The sequence below is a fragment of the Osmerus eperlanus genome, chromosome 23, assembly GCF_963692335.1.
Source record: "Osmerus eperlanus chromosome 23, fOsmEpe2.1, whole genome shotgun sequence".
Lineage (NCBI taxonomy): Eukaryota > Metazoa > Chordata > Actinopteri > Osmeriformes > Osmeridae > Osmerus > Osmerus eperlanus.
In genome coordinates this window covers 7435345-7454195 of record NC_085040.1, presented here as the reverse complement: position 1 = coordinate 7454195, position 18851 = coordinate 7435345, and the positions used below count along the sequence as shown (strand labels likewise).

At 44.8% G+C, this 18851-nt stretch overlaps 2 protein-coding genes and 1 non-coding gene across 4 annotated transcripts; all 3 read left to right on the top strand.

Moving 5' to 3' along the window:
- The first annotated feature begins 685 nt into the window (after nucleotides 1-685).
- Nucleotides 686-777, top strand: trnar-ucu (transfer RNA arginine (anticodon UCU)). The gene is given in 2 exon segments: nucleotides 686-722; nucleotides 742-777. It is a non-coding gene; the product is annotated as a tRNA-Arg (tRNA).
- A 574-nt stretch (nucleotides 778-1351) lies between these two features.
- LOC134009617 (oxysterol-binding protein 1-like) lies at nucleotides 1352-14210 on the top strand. Of its 2 annotated transcripts, XM_062449172.1 has the most exons (17): nucleotides 1352-1654; nucleotides 2587-2745; nucleotides 3042-3250; nucleotides 3520-3688; nucleotides 3998-4109; nucleotides 4350-4533; nucleotides 4981-5095; nucleotides 7794-7851; nucleotides 8014-8172; nucleotides 8660-8905; nucleotides 9279-9399; nucleotides 9739-9842; nucleotides 9971-10066; nucleotides 10389-10576; nucleotides 10889-11124; nucleotides 11290-11328; nucleotides 11530-14210. In XM_062449172.1, the coding sequence occupies exons 2-17, from the start codon at nucleotides 2609-2611 to the stop codon at nucleotides 11670-11672; spliced, it is 2316 nt and encodes a 771-aa protein (XP_062305156.1). In that variant the 5' UTR covers nucleotides 1352-1654; nucleotides 2587-2608; the 3' UTR covers nucleotides 11673-14210. The 2 variants fall into 2 exon arrangements, with proteins under 2 accessions (XP_062305156.1, XP_062305157.1); XM_062449173.1 differs by lacking the exon at nucleotides 11290-11328.
- Nucleotides 14211-14669: 459 nt separating this feature from the next.
- On the top strand, nucleotides 14670-18831 carry LOC134009789 (N-acyl-aromatic-L-amino acid amidohydrolase (carboxylate-forming) B-like). Its single transcript, XM_062449482.1, has 7 exons — nucleotides 14670-15131; nucleotides 15435-15673; nucleotides 15933-16128; nucleotides 16336-16429; nucleotides 16574-16681; nucleotides 17013-17125; nucleotides 17287-18831. Exons 2-7 carry the CDS (start codon nucleotides 15435-15437, stop codon nucleotides 17482-17484), a joined length of 948 nt encoding a protein of 315 aa, XP_062305466.1. The 5' UTR covers nucleotides 14670-15131; the 3' UTR covers nucleotides 17485-18831.
- The last annotated feature ends 20 nt before the right edge of the window (nucleotides 18832-18851 follow it).

Genomic DNA, 18851 nt, shown 5'->3' with positions numbered 1-18851 from the left:
AGCAGGGAGCACTCACCAATCTGTTCTGTAACAACAAAGGATGTTTTGAGAATGAACCACGTCCATCCAGATAGTAACCCCCAAGTCCCTCCAGTTCAGAAATTGGAAGTCTATCCTATAACTGCGTGCGTTAGATGGAAGCCACTATAATGAAATACAATAGCCTAGACAAAATGATGGGATTTCGAAAGTTTCAGGTTCGAGTCTCTCTCTCTCTCTCTCTTTCTCCTCTCTCCTTCTCTCTCTCTCTCTGGCTAAATTATCTCGCTAATGGGATTGTATAAATTGACATTTGGTAGGCGTACGCCTCCGGACCATAGACTGTAAAACATTAGATATGGTGTTATTTGGCATCCAGTCTCTCCTCTCTAGGCCACAGCACTTCATCAACATCACACCTGACGTTACCCTTAAAGAAAACCCTTTGGAAGATCGGATTCAAACTGTATTATGCCAGCTTGCTTTTCTACACAAGATATCTACAAAAGCTGTATAAGACAAACTATCTAACAAATATAAGCTTGGAATCAAAATGGCTATCACCTAATACAGTGAATAAATACCAATAGTACCCTGCCCTGCCCTTGTAATTATGTTTCCACGGTTCGCTCCTATGAATGAAGACGTCATAAACCTGTCTCTCTTAACAGCTTTAAAAAATCCGTTCCCGCCCAGTGCAACAGGTGGCTCCGTGGCGCAATGGATAGCGCATTGGACTTCTAGGCTAGCATTAGCAATGCAATTCAAAGGTTGTGGGTTCGAGTCCCACCGGAGTCGCATTTTTATTTTGTAAAAGTACTTTCTTATTCAACTAATCTTTCAAGTTGTTTAATATCAGTCGATTTGATTGAAAACTACAAACACAAAATGTATATTCTCGTTCGTCAAACAATAATTGTTCGAAATTTATTGAACGTCAGTTTACCCCCATCTAGTGGGTGTTCTGCCCGAAGACTAATCAATGTGTAGTTTCATTAAGCACGATAGGTTATTAAAACACGCTTTGTCTCAACAATCTTCATCTGAAATCATAAAATATCACGTTGGACCTCAATTTTGCCATACATAACACATATCTCTAGCTACCTAGTTTAGTACACAAGAAACCATGGAAGTGTACAGGACATAACATTTGTATTCAATTTGATGTTCATTATGTTATTCTCATTACCGCATCTGAGTCATTTATATTTGAGCTGGCTGTTTCTGTTGTCTTGTCATGTGTGATGTCTTCAAATAATTATATAAAAGCGAGAACTATTCTGTACTTCAATATTTCAATCTAGCACCTCCAGACCGACTATTTCGAGCAAAGATGACATCAGGAGGAACTCATTGCTCCAGACTTCTTGGAGGAAGTTGAAGAGTGTGGCACCGGGTGTTAACCTACGGGCTAACGTTAGTCTAGTTAGATGTAGCTAGCTAGCCTGTAGATGTATGTCGAAATTAAGGCAATATGAGGCTTTAAAACAATATTTAGCACTTTTGGTGTACATTTCTGTATGCAAATCTAGTTAGCTATTTTGGTTTTAGTTCAATGCATACGTTACGCTTTAGCGTTTAGCCAGCTTGTTTGTTAGCATATGGGTGTCAAAGTTAGCCGTGACTTCACCGGGTGTCTGGTTGCCTGATCTCACATTTCGGACACGTCAAGGTAAACATAGTTAGCTTGCTAGCTTTCCTAGCATTTGGCTATGTATAGTACGGCCTTAGCGTCTGTTTGTCAGAGTACATAGAAGGATAACTGTTCTTTTCCTAATAATTTTACTGTGCTGTGACATTAAGTAGCCAGATGATTTTAAGTGAACACTGTCGTCGACTGAGCGAGCTAGCTTTCCTATCTTTCTAAAGAAGGAAAGGTCATTGCCCACATTTACCGAGGCTAGTTGCGCTAGCTATTCCAAGCAATGGAGAGTCAAGTATGACGCCCGCATCGAGCGATCATGGTAGTAGGTAGCCTTAACTATTAGCTTGGGAACGTATACTGTACCATACAATCAGACATCATCCCTCCCCACCCCCCTTCATTTTGGCGTTGTTTGACGTTAGCTAAGTTGTTGAAAATATATCAGTAGTCAATTTATACATTCTTTTGTGGCGTTTTTACAAGGATACTAATTGAAAGTTAAGTAAATGATGTAGGCTATTTGTATTTCACCTACATCTGACGGTTAAGACTATGTTTCTCTATTCAGCTAGCTACTTAGCATCGTAATTCATAAGTTACATAGTTAACAATTTAAATCTTACTTGTTTTGTAAACTATTTAGCTTGTATGGAACTACCTTACCTATACGTATTTGACTTGCTGTGTAGGCTTATGAATGCTGGCTAGCTAGTTGGAGCAATTATCTATCAAATTGTCTTGGTTATTGCTTTTAGAATGTTTTGTGATGCAACACTAAGGTTTGCCCTTTGATCTTTGCTTAAAGTCAACATTACCAAATGGTTGCCTCTATCACTGACAATATATCAGTGCCTGGCATTGCTAATGACACTACATTTTGAGGGTACATGCTCAATTCAATAGCTGCATATGCAAGTCAGTTTATTGATACAAATGATTTCTTTGTCGCCCAATCACAGTACAGTGATTAGGGGGGCAGTGATGTCGGAGCCGAAGACCCCCACTCCAACCCCTGCTGGTGACACATACAAAGGCTGGGTGTTTAAATGGACTAATTACATCAAGGGATACCAGCGGCGGTGGTTTGTCCTGAGCAATGGCTTGTTGTCGTACTACAGGTATGATTTTAAAATGCCAAATAACCGTAATACAACATTATAATAAAACAGTATCACCACAGTATAATTTATTGTGTGGAATATACATTGTATATGCCTGTCAAATGTTTGGGATTGAACACATTTTGATCCAATGCTTCATTAGTATCCACCATGGTTCGTAGTCGTGTTGGCAAGCCGCATCGTCTCTTTTAGTAAATCAAACTGTCACCATCAAATGACCACCTGTGGAGGGGGGGGGAGTCCAGTCATCAGTACCTCCATACTGAACAAGCGCTGGTCTCCGATCCCACCAGGACCCAAGCGGAGATGGGCCACACGTGTCGGGGCACCATCAACCTGGCCACGGCAACCATTGCCGTGGACGACGCCTGCAACTTCGTCATCTCCAACGGCGGGGCGCAGACGTACCACCTGAAGGCGAGCTGCGAGGTGGAGCGCCAGCGCTGGATCACCGCCCTGGAGCTGGCCAAGGCCAAGGCTGCACGCATGCAGGCCGAGTCTGGTAGGAGATCCTGGGGGGATGAGAGAGGGAGCTGGAAGGATCAAGACTGGATCTAGATTATTGTTCATGTAAATAGTAGTTGCAAGTTATGCTCCAAGGCAACTTTTGGTATACCGGATTTTAAGTTTGACATTGGCATTCATCTTCACATGCTCTTTAAGTATGGACGCAAGTTCTCCATTAAGACCAGCGATCGAAGAGATGCCAGTGTGAAATGCGAAGCGTCGCCTAACCCGAGTCTCTTCCCAAACCTCCACCCCCTCCTTCAGACGACTCGGGGGATGACTTCTCCCCGTCCTCCGGCTCGGCACCGCCGGGGCAGAGCGGGGGGGCGCAGAGCTCCGAGGTCCAGTCCACGCTCCGGACACTGGGCAGCAAGGTGGAAGATCTGAGCACGTGCAACGACCTCATCTCCAAACACGGCTCCGCCCTCCAGAGGTCAGTCTGAAGTCGAACGCTCTGAGCAGAGGTGGGACAGAAGATGAGTAGCGTCTCTCCCCAGACATATTTTCAATGCAAGGAAATTAAATTTCAATATGCCAGTATATGCAGGCCGTTCCTTAGCAGTAACCACTATAAAACTGTTAGAACTGTCCACTTCTAGTTCTTGTTTATCTTACGATATGCTGTAATTGTATGGCAAGGTAACGAACTGACCACTGCATAGGTTGTGTAATCAGTGCTAGGATTGGTTGAGCACTTCCCGGTTTCAGGGGTCCTCGCGTTTATTTGCCGCCTGCCCTCCAGGTCTCTGTCTGAGCTGGACAGCTTGCGTCTGACAGGCGAGGCCGGGGATAAGATCCGCCAGGTGACCGAGAGAGCCACGCTGTTCCGCATCACCTCCAACGCCATGATCAACGTGAGTGTGACGACCCCCCCCCCCCTCCCCACAGTGCAGTTTTACTAACCCTTGACCGGACCGCCTGGGACAGGAGCGAACATTTGTTGGTCCAAGCACAAGTCAGCCTGGCTGTTTCCACGGCTATCAAGTATCATTCTTGTATCATATATTGGTGTAACGTTCCCAATAATTCCCTCTCTCCGAAAGACGGGAGTTTCCGAGTAATGTTTCTCACCACGGGTTCCTTTCATCCCTCAGGCGTGCCGAGACTTCCTGGCCCTGGCTCAGGGCCACAGCAAGCGCTGGCAGAAGGCTCTGCAGGCGGAGAGGGACCAGAGGGTGAGGCTGGAGGAGACCCTGGAGCAGCTGGCCAAGCAGCACAACAACCTGGAGAGAGCCTTCCGGGGAGCCTCGCAGGTCAACACCTCCACGGACAGCAAGGGTGAGAGACCCCAGGAGGGCAACCCCTGACTTCCATTGGCATTTAGTCATTTGGCAGACACTTTCATCCAAAGCGACTTCCAAGAGAGAGCTTTACAAAAGTGCATAGGTCACTGATCATAACAACGAGATAGCCCCAAAAACATTGCGGGTAGCCAAAACATGAAGCGTACTTTGTGGAAACCAAATAAGTGCCAATGGGAAGAACCATAAGAGCATGCAGTTAAACAAGTTACAATTGAACAACATGAACCTCAAAAAGTGCAAGAGTGTACCTGTAGAAAAGCAAGCAACAATAATATAACTTCTAATAATATGAATTCTCATCTCTGAATTCATGGATGGCATTCAGACAAGGCAGTAGTATCAGTGGATGCTGGCCTCGTGCAGGGTACCAGTTCAGAAGCTAACACAGCAGAATCATGTCTGTGTTCTCCTGCTTTTCCAGGTTCGGTCTCAGGCAAGGGAGAGGGGAGCGATGAGGACGATGACAATGAGTTTTTCGACGCCATGGAGGAGGCTCCAGAGTTTATCACCGTGCCTGCAGATCCTCATTTCCACAAGTACGTGGACCACTACCAGTACAGCCCTGTGTAGACCACTACCAGTACAGCCCTGTGTAGACCAATACCAGTACAGCCCTGTGTAGACCACTACCAGTACAGCCCTGTGTAGACCAATACCAGTACAGCCCTGTGTAGACCAATACTAGTACAGCCCTGTGTAGACCAATACCAGTACAGCCCTGTGTAGAACACTACCAGTACAGCCCTGTGTAGACCACTACCAGTACAGCCCTGTGTAGACCAATACCAGTACAGCCCTGTGTAGACCACTACCAGTACAGCCCTGTGTAGACCAATACCAGTACAGCCCTGTGTAGACCAATACCAGTACAGCCCTGTGTAGACCAATACCAGTACAGCCCTGTGTAGAACACTACCAGTACAGCCCTGTGTAGACCACTACCAGTACAGCCCTGTGTAGACCAATATTAGTACAGCCCTGTGTAGACCACTACCAGTACAGTCCTGCTAGACAGGGCATTTCTATTAAATGCTTGGTTTCAAATGAGTTGATAAATATATATAATTGGTTCTTATGTTGAATAAATGTAATATTACTAACTATCCCCAAAAATATCCTCTATATGATGATCATATCTGATCTTAATGTCCTTTCTAAATTGATTTTGATCTTTCAATCTACAGTTAGGTCCATAAATATTTGGACATTGACACAATTTTCATCATTTTGGCTCTGTATACCACCACAATGGATTTGAAATGAAACAATCAAGATGTGCTTTAAGTGCAGACTTTCAGCTTTAATTTCAGGGTATTTACATCCAAATCAGGTGAACGGTGTAGGAATTACAATACATTTTATATGTGCCCCCCCCCCCTTTTTAAGGGACCAAAAGTAATTGGACAATTGGCTGCTCAGCATGGCCAGGTGTATGTTATTCCCTCATGGGAGTTTGTTATTTCATTGACAAGGAGCAGATAAAAGGTCTAGAGTTCATTTCAAGTATGGTATTTGTGTTTGGAATCTGTTGCTGTCAACTCTCAATATGAAGTCCAAAGAGCTGTCACCATCAGTGAAGCAAGCCATCGTTAGGCTGAAAAATCAAAACAAACCTATCAGAGAGATAGCAAAAACATTAGGTGTGGCTCAATCAACTGTTTGGTACATTCTTAAAAAGAAAGAACGCACTGGTGAGCTCAGCAACACCAAAAGACCCGGAAGACCACGGAAAACAACTGTGGTGGATGACAGAAGAATTCTTTCCCTGGTGAAGAAAAACCCCTTCACAACAGTTGGCCAGATCAAGAACACTCTCCAGGAGGTAGGCGTATCTGTGTCAAAGTCAAAAATTAAGAGAAGACTTCACCAGAGTAAATACAGAGGGTTCACCACAAGATGTAAACCATTGGTGAGTCTCAAAAACAGGAAGACCAGATTAGAGTTTGCCAAAAAACATCTAAAAGAGCCTGTACAGTTCTGAAACAACATCCTATGGACAGATGAGACCAAGATCAACTTGTACCAGAATGATGGGAAGAGAAGAGTATGGAGAAGGGAAGGAACTGCTCATGATCCAAAGCATACCACCTCATCAGTGAAGCATGGTGGAGGTAGTGTTATGGCGTGGGAATGTATGGCTGCCAATGGAACTGGTTCCCTTGTATTTATCGATGATGTGACTGCTGACAAAAGCAGTAGGATGAATTCTGAAGTGTTTCTGGCAATATTATCTGCTCAGATTCAGCCAAATGCTTCAGAACTCATAGGACGGCGCTTCACAGTGCAGATGGACAATGACCCGAAGCATACTGCGAAAGCAACCAAAGAGTTTTTTAAGGCAAAGAAGTGGAATGTTCTGCAATGGCCAAGTCAATCACCTGACCTAAATCCAATTGAGCATGCATTTCCCTTGCTAAAGACAAAACTGAAGGGAAAATGCCCCAAGAACAAGCAGGAACTGAAGACAGTTGCAGTAGAGGCCTGGCAGAGCATCACCAGGGACGAAACCCAGCGTCTGGTGATCTCTATGGGTTCCAAACTTCAGGCTGTCATTGACTGCAAAGGATTTGCAACCAAGTATTAAAAGTGACAAATAGATTTATGATTATGTTAGTTTGTCCAATTATTTTTGGTCCCTTAAAAAGGGGGGGGGGCACATATAAAATGTGTTGTAATTCCTACACCGTTCACCTGATTTGGATGTAAATACCCTGAAATTAAAGCTGAAAGTCTGCACTTAAAGCACATCTTGATTGTTTCATTTCAAATCCATTGTGGTGGTATACAGAGCCAAAATGATGAAAATTGTGTCAATGTCCAAATATTTATGGACCTAACTGTATGTTTACTGTTCTCTATGCTCTTATTTACTTACAAGCAGCCTAGCATCACATTCAATACAACATGTAACTGTTCCTGTTAATCCATCTTTGGCTTTGTACTTTATGACAGTCATTATGCAGATTGGGATCATCTTGAAGACAAATTTTTATCATATTTCGTAATCATATCATAAAGTTGATTGCACTTACCCAAGTGTAAAATAAGATAGAAAAAATGACTTATTTACTATCAAGCTGACTACATGATTAAAAAATATATACACCCGCCAAAAAGCTATCATTCCTAATAGTGCAAGTAATATAATTCCAAGCCACTTAATGTCATTTCAGTCATCGTTAGTTATCGGGGATCCTGTCCTGAATCTCATGTTTTTCTCTGTTTTTTCTTCAGGAGGTCGAGTAGTAACGTCAGTGGCTTCAACAGTGAAATGTGCTCTGATGATCAGTCTGTAAGTGGACTCTTCAACCTCCTCACTTCTGTTTGAAATTCAACAACACTTTGGTATGAGTGGATATCTACTGTACATCAACATATTTTCATCGGGATATACCCAAATCCCGTCGTTCACAATCATGGCAACTGTCTCTCGTCCCTATTCATTGGCTGACAGCTTGACGAGCAGCCGCTGGCGATCAATCAAGAGTCTCAGGAGCTTGAGCCAGTGAGGAAAAGGCGGACCCGAATCCCCGACAAGCCCAACTACTCTCTGAACCTGTGGAGCATCATGAAGAACTGCATCGGCAAGGAGCTGTCCAAGATCCCCATGCCTGTCAGTACCACACACGGCTCCCCTCATCATCACACGCTCTGCCAGGGAACCAGCCCCTTCTTATTGTTTTATTCGTTTTCATTGAACCGTTCATTTAACCAGGCAAGTCATTAAGAGCACATTGTTTTTGCAATGGCAGTCTGGTGAGTGGCGAAAGTCACTGGAGGGGAAAGGGAAGAAGGGCTGCCAGAGAAAATCCAAAACAAGGATTCTAAGAAACAGGAACAGGAAAACCCAGAGCAAAGGACATACCCGCATTAAAGCAGAAGTGCAACATGTAACGTCAGGGAAAACATCGAAAAGAACAGCAGACACCTCCCTCCCTACATATAGATCGGATGCGATGTGAAAGGGGATCATGTCTTAAATCTGATGGTATCAGGGCGCCCCCCCCCCCCCCCCGACCGCCTCTCACCCACACTCGTATTCCCCCCCGTTCCCCCCCCCCCCCCTCAAACGACCGTTTCTCCCTCTCCCCCCCCCGCAGGTGAACTTCAACGAGCCCATCTCCATGCTCCAGCGCCTGTCCGAGGACCTGGAGTACCACGAGCTGCTGGACAAGGCGGCCAAGTGCCAGAGCTCCCTGGAGCAGCTGTGCTACGTGGCGGCCTTCTCCGTGTCCTCCTACTCCACCACGGTGCACCGCACCGGCAAGCCCTTCAACCCCCTGCTGGGGGAGACGTACGAGCTGGACCGCCGGAGAGAGAGCGGCTACCGCTCTCTGTGTGAGCAGGTGAGTTGGGGGGGTGGGTGGGGGGGGTGAGGTAATCGCCCCCCCGTTGGGAATCCACAAAGCGGCTTGAATTGAATGGAGAGGGAATCGAGATGGGCACAGCGAGGTATCGCCCTCTGACCGAGAGAATGTGGCAGGGGCAATCCGATAAATGTTGTATTGTGGAAAATAAGATTAGTCCCACGTGAGGTATTAAAGCTTCAAATCCCATGATTGGACAGTGGTGGTCCAAACCTCAATTATGCCTCCCATGAGGGCAGACTAGCTGTCGCATTCAACGATTCTCTCCCCGGTTAGTAGGAGGTTATGCTGCGTTAATCTGAGATGTGGGATTGCGCTTGTAAAGGGATTTTTTTGCCCCGTCCTCCTCCAGGTGAGTCATCATCCCCCGGCGGCGGCGCATCATGTGATCTCGGACCGAGGCTGGATCCTGAGGCAGGAGATCGCTGTCGCCAGCAAGTTCAGGGGCAAATACCTGTCAATCATGCCGTTAGGTGAGCGAGAGAGAGAGTGGGGTGCATACTTATCAATCGTGGCTTTAGTGTCATATTAGGCAGGGAGGGGGAGGGATTCATCGCTTTCAGCCTTTAGGTTGAATAAGGATGGGATTTATACTTGTTAATCAAAGCTTTAAAGGAAAAGGGGCGAGGTTTAGAGCTTTACGGGATGGATGCTTGTACATGTTGGGTATAGATGGTAATGAGATTGTGGAGATTATTTTTACGCTGTTTGTTGAAAAACGTTTTTTTTTTACAGTTTTAAGGAAGAATGGTCCACATATTGGGGGAGGAATCATGCTTAGGTTCAGGATTTTGGTATTCTTCTTTGTTTAGGAACCATCCATGCCATCTTTGAGAAGGGCAATAATCACTACACCTGGAAAAAAGTGACCACCACGGTCCACAACATCATAGTGGGCAAACTGTGGATCGACCAGGTACGCCAAACCTTTGCTGATTAAAACACAATCACTGAAGAAATGTATCACACCCAAAATGTAGGTATTTATCATGAACGGAAGCAAGTAGGAAGATATACATTTCTCTCTGTTTTTGTCACTGTTAGTCAGGAGAGATAGATGTGGTGAACCACACCACAGGGGACCGCTGCCACCTCAAGTTCGCCCCTTACAGCTACTTCTCCAGAGACGTGGCCAGAAAGGTAGGAGACACGGACGCCATCTTGGAAACACCGACCTGAACAGGAGCTTACTCTGTTCGGGCGTGGATGGATGTTTAACGTCCATTTAAGAAATACCCCCCACCCCACCTCCTTCTGCCTTCTGTTCATTCTCACTTCCTCTCTCTCTCGCTCTGTGTCTCTCTCTCTGTCTCTCTCTCTGTCTCTCTCTCTGTCTCTCTCTCTGTCTCTCTCTCTCTCTGTCTGTCTGTCTCTCTCTCTCTGTCTGTCTCTGTCTGTCTCTCTCTCTCTGTCTCTCTCTCTCTGTCTCTCTCTCTCTGTCTCCACCCTCCCCCCTATGCAGGTGACTGGTGTGGTGACGGACAAGGATGGCAAGGCTCACTATGTGCTGTCTGGGACCTGGGATGAGAAGTTGGAGTTCTCCAGGGTGATGCAGAGCAGCAAGGGAGGAGAGAACGGCACAGAAGGCAAACAGAAGACAGTCTACCAGACCCTCAAAGCCAGGGAACTGTGGAAGAAGAACACATTGCCGTGAGTACCGACTGTGTGTGCGTCTCCTCTCTGACAGGGCGGTTTGAGGTGGCGTCTCACTCGCAGCTCCCTGTCAACTTCCTAGTTCTCATGTGATCACGTGTGAGGTTTAATCATCGGGTGCCATGTTTGAACGCATTCTCGACTTGAGTGACATGTCATTCGGAGATGCCTCCCTTGTTCATGTAAAATGACGCCTTCCTATTTTTTTGGCGCCAAAGCGCCAAGCCACTGGTCCAATGTTATAACGGAGAGACCCAAGCTCTCAGCGCTGTCGGGCTCACTGGCGTCGCCCTCCTTATCGTCCTGCAGTGAGGCGGCGGAGACCATGTACTTCTTCACCTCTCTGGCGTTGACCCTGAACGAGATGGAGGAGAGCGTGGCCCCCACCGACAGCCGCCGCCGCCCCGACCAGCGGCTGATGGAGGCGGGGCGGTGGGAAGAGGCCAACGCCGAGAAGCAGCGGCTGGAGGAGAAGCAGCGCGGCGTCCGCCGGGAGAGGGAGCGCGAGGCGGCCAGCCAGCGCACTGCCAGCCAATCGGAAGAGGGTAAGCCGGAGGCCGCTTTGCATGCCGTCGCTTTTCTTTCGAGTCCTCTGTTTTTTTTTTGTTTTGTTTTTTTATAGTTTCGGTCTCGTTTCATTAGTAAGAGTTGAATTGAAGGGAGGAACCCAAAAACGACTTTTGTGTGTGACCCCTTTTCTCTCCCAAAAGCCATCGATGAGGACTCTTTTACTGACTCCTCTCTGAAAAGCAAGTATTCCTCTTTTGCCTCTCTCTCTCTTCCTCTTTTCTTCCATTTCTTTCCACATTCACTTTTCTGTGGCCTCACTGGGTTCTCGTGTGCGACTTCTTTTAGCTGAGCACTCACTATTCCTTCTCCTTGGAAAAAAAAAAAAAACAGACATTCAATCGTTCTCAGAAGTACTAAAGCTAGTTTCGTTGCATCATCAGGCACTCACCAGGACAACTACAAGGCCTTGTGGTTCGAGCACTGTGAAGACCCCACCACCGGTGAACCCACACACATCTATAAGGGAGGCTACTGGGAGGCCAAGGAGGGCAGCAGCTGGGATGACTGCCCCCAGATCTACTGACCTCATCCTGCTTAGACTGGAAAAGGTGCCCCAGACCAAAGCTGGCTTCGTCAAAATGCTTTTCACACCCCACCTACCCCCCCCCAAACGCTGATGGTTGGCTCTCTGTTATAAGAGATCTCAAGGATGGAGGCTGCAGTCCAGTCTGGTCCCATTGGGGGGGGATCAGGGAATCTTCCCGGTTCTATTTCGGTCCCGAGCCCCCCCCTCTCCCTTTGCACCATATTGGAACGGGGCCCCTAGCAAAAATGCAAGGTAAGACAGTTGAAGCTTTTCCTATCAGAAGAGCTGAATGAAGCTGACGCCACTCCGACCGCATACAGACAAAGGGACCAGAGACCAAAATGGAACGGGGCCCGGCGCTCTCAGTAACAGTCATCCCTTCCCTCTCTCCCTCCCTCTCGGTGAAGAGAAGAGGAGGGGGCGGTCGACCCTCCTTCCCATACACCATGTTGTGCCGATAGCGCTTTCTCGACCCGTGAGACATACTGTAGTGTCCTCTCCTCATCCACAGTCTTGCTTCTAGGCCACACCCATTCTTTTTTTAAAGGGGGTGAACTATGGCCGATATATAGTTAATATAGAAAATGTTATTAAAAAAACACTGACCGGTGGCCTTCAAAAAGTCGTGAGAGGTTCTTTTTTCTTCTTTATTTCCTCCAGATTTTTCTTTTCTTTTGATTAGTGTCTTTAACTAATGATCTGAAGGATCCAGTGTTTTGATTGCGTGTACGAGGGCATATCTGTTCTTCCGCCTGAGGGTGTATGAATCACAAGGTAGTACTGCCGCCACTACACACCTGCTATCACACAAATCAAGCAGGGGCCTAGAATACTGTATTTGTTTCACTTTTGTCAGGGTTTTCAACATAGTTGTTGGTTTGCAAACCAGGGCCTTGATTTAGTTTTGTGTAGTCTATGCTCATGGAAATTCTACGATGGTGCAATTAACTTTTAGATTTTTTTTATTTGTTGTGCTTTTGTAGTGGATCATAGTTTCAAGATGGCCTCTCATTTTAGTTGGTTCCCAAACATCACAAACAGACAGATCGTGCCAAACTCACAAAATGGAAGTTGGGGGAAAAATCGAACTCATTGAACGTAAAGCTGGAATTCACAATTCCTACCCCTTTGTTCCTATGCTGATACTGGACATATCTGAATCTAATTCAGTATGTAATATTCAGCCCATGAGAGAATAAATAGCATAACATGTTTTCTGCTAAGTTAGGAACAATGGCATAGGCTGTTGTGTTTGGGTTTGAACATAGCAGTCCACCTTACACTGTACTTGTTGAGGGTAAAAGCTCAAATGATTGTGCCGTAAAGCGAACGTGGTTTGATGACCGAAAATGTGATACAGAAAAGGCGATTCATTTGCAGAAGACAAAATCAATTTAGCTAGACTTGGTGATCTGACAAGTTCGTACATATGCAAGTGTGTGTTTTGACACCAAAAAATTATGGAATTTACTGTGTGAGTGACTTGAATAACAATTTTGTTTGTAAGTGTACTTAAAATGAAGAATAAAGAAGCAAAGAATTAAGCATCGTTGAAAATAACTATGATTTTATAAATGTATAGAAATGGTATTATAATAGTGATAATAATTGTAAGATAGATTTCCCCCCTCCTTAAACCCTGCTGAAAAAAACTGCTTAGACCAGTGTTTGGTAATACTGGTCTGCTGACTGTCTAGGCTGGTTAAACTGGTTATGTGGCTGGTTCATCAGCTTGACCAGTGTAGCCATTCGGACTTACCCTGAACAATTACCAGCTAAACCCTCGTAATGAACAGTAAATAGATCACTCATATGCACACCTACATGCACTGTGCATATTGTGTCAGTTTGTAAGTCATGCGACAGTATTATCATGTACAATACGCAATGGGATACTGTCGTACTAAAGGTAGCTTTAATGTAAAAATGGGGAACACCATTAGGCTACCAAGATGTGAAATGTTGTGCTTTGGTGTATGGTGGGAACCACCATTCTATGGGCTACCTAATAACTTTACAGTTTAAAGGAGTACTGAAGTACAGTTTTGAAGACGGAGAAGCGTCTTCAAAACTGGTGGACGAAAAGCACTAGAACAGAACCAACAGTATGAAATGGTTTTAAGCTGATAACTAGCATCACCAACTTAGCTGGTCTGGTCAGTTTTTCTATCAGCTGGGATTTTTCAACATAAAATGAATGTCTTAATTCTTGTTCAAAGGGAGACTCCTTTCCAAACTAATCACTGTGTTGCCAGGCACTTGACAGATTATTGTTATGTATTTTGTCTTTAAAAAATGTCTAAATACATATACTGGTATGTCAAACAGTTGCTGTAACAAGTGTTTTTCATACTCTTGTATTCATTTTTATTTCCAATGTTTTTCACTGTTATTAATTGGATAACAAAAATAAAATGTGGTTGCCAAATCAGTTCTTTAGATAGAAAACAAAACTTGCTTGTTTAGTACAAGCTGTGCAACCTTAATGGAGAATCCTTTAAGATGTTGAAAATGAAATAAACAGCAAAACAAATGTTTCTTGGTAACAGTCTGAATGCTTATTGGTTACGCTGCTCCAAGTAGTTTAGATGCCACCGCCCACAATGTGCCGTCTTCCATCCTTTCAACGAACAAATTCATCGTTTCCACATTGTTTCAATGATTTGTGACAAATATAATACATTGTAAATGAATGGATTATTACATTTCGCACCCAGTTAATTGGTCATTCATAAAATAATTGTGTGGGTTTTACCAGGATTACAAGGGCTCTGACTTAGGTCTGGAAGAATAGGAACATCTCGTTTGACCACCATATCGGATGTACCGGCCTTGCGTGTACAGTAGGTCCCCTGGGCCTCCTGTGTCATGCCAGCAGGTTTGCTTTGAGTCCCTTTTGAATGGCTGACTGGAAGCTACCATCCTATACATAGTGATGAGACAGAGAGTGTGGGGGAAGGGGGAGAGGGGAGGGGGGGCAGGGCGGGGCGGGGTTTTGAAGCCGGCTGACTGGAGAAAGGGATTGGGAAAGAGAGGGTGGAGTTGGCGACACTATAATTTCAGCCTGGGTGCTCATCTGTATACATGTGGGTTCGGCGGGACGGCTACAGTGAAGAGGAGGCGCACACGGAGCGAGGTTTTGCAGAACAGCGGACAGGACTTGTGAGGGGGAAAAAGGGAGTGTGTGAGAGAATAGCGCTGAATCAGTGAAAGCGCATTAAAGGCAGGGAGAGGGGGAGAGAGAAGAAATTGGATACCAGGGGGACTGTGAGGGGAGACTTTGTGAGGAATTTTCTGAATTTCAGTGTTGGAGGCTGAATCTAAACACTGGTTCACCTTAACCGGCTGTTTTGAACCTTTCTATGTACCCAATTTGCAAGTTTGGCCATCAAGACATCCATTTTAATATCCACAGTTTTCAGGTGAAGTTGCTCTGCCACACTGCTGCAGTCCACGGTAAGGATGGGACACCATCATCTTATTTACAGTTGCATTGCCTTCCACTGTTGGCCTACTGACAGGCTGTAATCAGTGATACCACTAGGGAGAACCTGAGAGACATATTTTTTGCCACATTATGACCTATGTTATGTACTTAATGCTCTCAAGTCAGTGGAGGCCAAGGTGCTATAGTGGACAAGTAAACAAAAATTTAGTATATGTTAGGGCGCATCAGTGGAGAGGACATTTTAACGGCCCTTTCAATCTCAAGGGGTCCCAAATATTACAGAGATCTCTTTGCTTACTGTCCCTCATCAGATGGAGGCGAAGGTGGTGTATTTGCCGAAACTTTCCCGCGTTGCCGTGTGCGGTGGTACCCATGGCAACGAGCTGTCAGGGGTGTACCTGGTGAGAGAGAGACTGAAAACGAGGAAGAAGGTGGAGGAGGACGAGCTGGTGTCCGTCATGACGGTGATGTCCAATCCTCGCGCCGTCCAGCAGGGTCGGAGGTACACGGAGACCGACCTGAACCGCTGCTTCACGCACGCCACCCTCAGGTACCGGGGACCGCGTCGATGACAATGGTTACGGTTGCGGTTGGGGTACTGATATTGAGGACGTGTCCTTGGGCAAGGCACTTCACCCTACTTGCCTCAGGGGAAATATCCCTGTACTTACTGTATGTCGCTCTAGATAAGAGAGTCTGATAAATGACTAAATGTAAATGTAATGTAAATGTAAGATTATTACGTTATCTCTCTCCTCTCCACTTTTCTTGCTCCGTTTTCTCTTATTTCCCTTCTCTTCACCTTGTAGTTCCTCAACATCTGACAAAACTCCTTATGAAATAGTGCGGTCCCGAGAGCTGAACTCTCAGCTGGGCCCTAAAGGGAGTCCTAAGGCAGTGGATCTGATATGCGACCTCCACAACACCACTGCTAACATGGGCTTGTGCCTCATCTCCTACTCAGACTGTGACTGGATCTGTTTGCACATCTTCAGATACCTGCAGGCAAGAGTAAACAATACTGAAATTATGCTCATTTTAAAGTGTTCATTTAACACCAGGAGTTTTTATTTCATGACATATATAAACACTCCTGGTGTCAAATGAACATGTTGAATTTTGCTGTGAAATTCAAAGAATGGAGTGGCCAAAACCTATTATGAGTGTGTCTCTGATGTCTGAAAATGCCTTCTCATCTGGTCTTGTCTTCAGAGGTCGATGCCTGACACACCTGTGAGGTACATTCACTTTGACCTCCCGATCAGTGAGGCATATTCTCTTGACTCCGTAGGCAAACATGGCTTTGGTGAGTCACTGCACTGGGTATATTTTGATGAACTGAAACTTTACAATCACTTTATATGTATTATACAACAGTCACTCAAAAGTAGCTGCAGTCATAAAACTAGTTGTGGCTTTCAAACATTTTGTATTTTGTCTTTCCTGGCAGCAATTGAGATTGGGCCTCAGCCGCACGGTGTTGTACGGTCCAACATCTACACCATGATGCAACAAGGGGTCCAGCACATGCTAGACTGGGTACACCTCTTTAACTCAGGTATGGAGATGACAACGACCAGTCTTCTTTTTGTATCCTTGTCAGTTTAGAGCTGAGATACAAAGTACATTTGTACATTTATGGAAATGATGGTCGAATGGAGATTGTGTTAGCACAGGTGGCTCTGGCCCAGGGATGCATGACACTCACATGACAGCAGTAAACACAGGAAGCCCGACACTGCAAATATCCCCCTGACAGACATACTGTGCAATGCACAGAGTAAACACAGGAGGAGGCTAGGGGCGGCTGAAGAGAACAGAATCGGCAGTCACACGACTATGGAATGGATGAGCAGAAATGTGAGCACTTTCCACTTTCTCTGTTTCAGGAACGCAATTTGAGGGAGGAGCAGTGGATTTGTACACCATGGTGAAGAACGTTGACTACCCCAGAGACCGAGAGACCCACAACATCATCGCTGCGGTTCATCCCCAACTCCAGGTAATGGTGGCGTGACAAAACAGACTCCAGGAGAAGTGGTTCACTTCCATAGAAGTGACTTGTTTGGTCAAAGGTTAATCACACAGTTCAAAAGTTTTTTCTAAGTAGCTTTCTTGCATGGAACACGCCTGTGCTCATAATTTCCCGCTTATTTCTGTCAGGATCGTGACTTCTGCCTCCTCCACCCCAACGAGCCCCTGTTTCAGACCTTCTCAGGAGAGACCATGATGTACAAGGGGCCTGAGCCTTTCTATCCGTTCTTCATCAACGAGTGTGCTTATTACGAGAAGGGCATTGCACTCTCCCTGGCACGGAGAAGGAATGTGGAAATACCCTCCATTCAGTTAGAGAGAAAATGAGAACAGGTAAAGAAGGGATGATGACGTACTGCAGAAAAGATGGGGTCTTTTTTCCGTTAGACTTGACAGGAAAACAATCTGAGCCATAATAATAAGGTTCTGGCATTAGACATTCTACAGATGAACAGTGGATTCAACACATTTTCGATATCTCAGGAATGTGGCCAATGTTAATGGAAAAGATTCAATCCACTTTATTTTCTATAATAATAAAAGCTTTATTGAAATGCTTTGAATGAACACGCACTACTACTCAATGTACAGTTGAAAATGTACATTTTACCTCATGTTACATTGCCAGTAATGACACAATTATGACACAAACAATATTAGTGACATTTTACGCAGGAACATTCCTATATTTTATTTGCTGGATACATAGATAACAAGCTTTTTAATGATTAAAGGAGTACAGCATTTTAATAAGGCATGCTATGAGGTCTAGTTCCTTTCATGAACCCAGACTTTTTCAGGCCTGAATGTTATTAAAGATACAATAGATAATATAATTTCAATAAAATAAAGAAATGTTTTGTCCCCTATAAACATGTGTAAGCTAATGAGGCCCTCTGAGAATTGTTTAGCAACCCAGGAAGCTCAGTGCCTGTCAATTTATCATTTTGGAGCGGCCTGCTACTTTCCAGCCAATTATGTTCCAGCAATCCTGTTCCAGCCAATTGCCTTTGGTAGGGCAGACCTTCTTCCTTATTTTGTGAAACCAATCAAGTCAATCAAACTCAAGCTGGAGGAAAGCGCAGAAGTTGGGGGCAAGACTAGAATTGGGGGAGCTGTTTCTCATATTTCAATGTATTTTATATTACCTATTGCAGCTTTAAACATCACGACTGGTGTTAAATCTTATTTTTGAATACATGATAGACTTTATGACATTGGCAGTCTGCGTTGCCTCTTGCAGAGACATGTTTTGCGACTCATATAATAATTTTGGTGGTATGACATTCACATGAAAGTATTAGTACAGCATTGTACTAAATGATGTGAACAGAAAAACAACACATTTGACCACATACATATAAATCATTCAAATTCCTCATAAAATTAAAGCCTATACAAATCTCACTTCAATCTTTGAATGTCTTTGACTGTTACATTTTATTTTTTTGCCACTGAGGAAACTGTTAAGGGGCTCCATGAGACACATGTATGATGTTTTAACAAAGTCATTGATGGACAAGTATCTAAGCAAAATTCTGTAGCACACCATTTTTACTGCAGAATATGGAGATATTCAAGAAGGGGGAAAACGATCTAAACAATGTCACAACCTCCACTCTATGCATGTGTAGTCCTACATTCTAAAATAAATACTACAGGAAAACCAACAAATTAAGTTTAAATAAATAAAG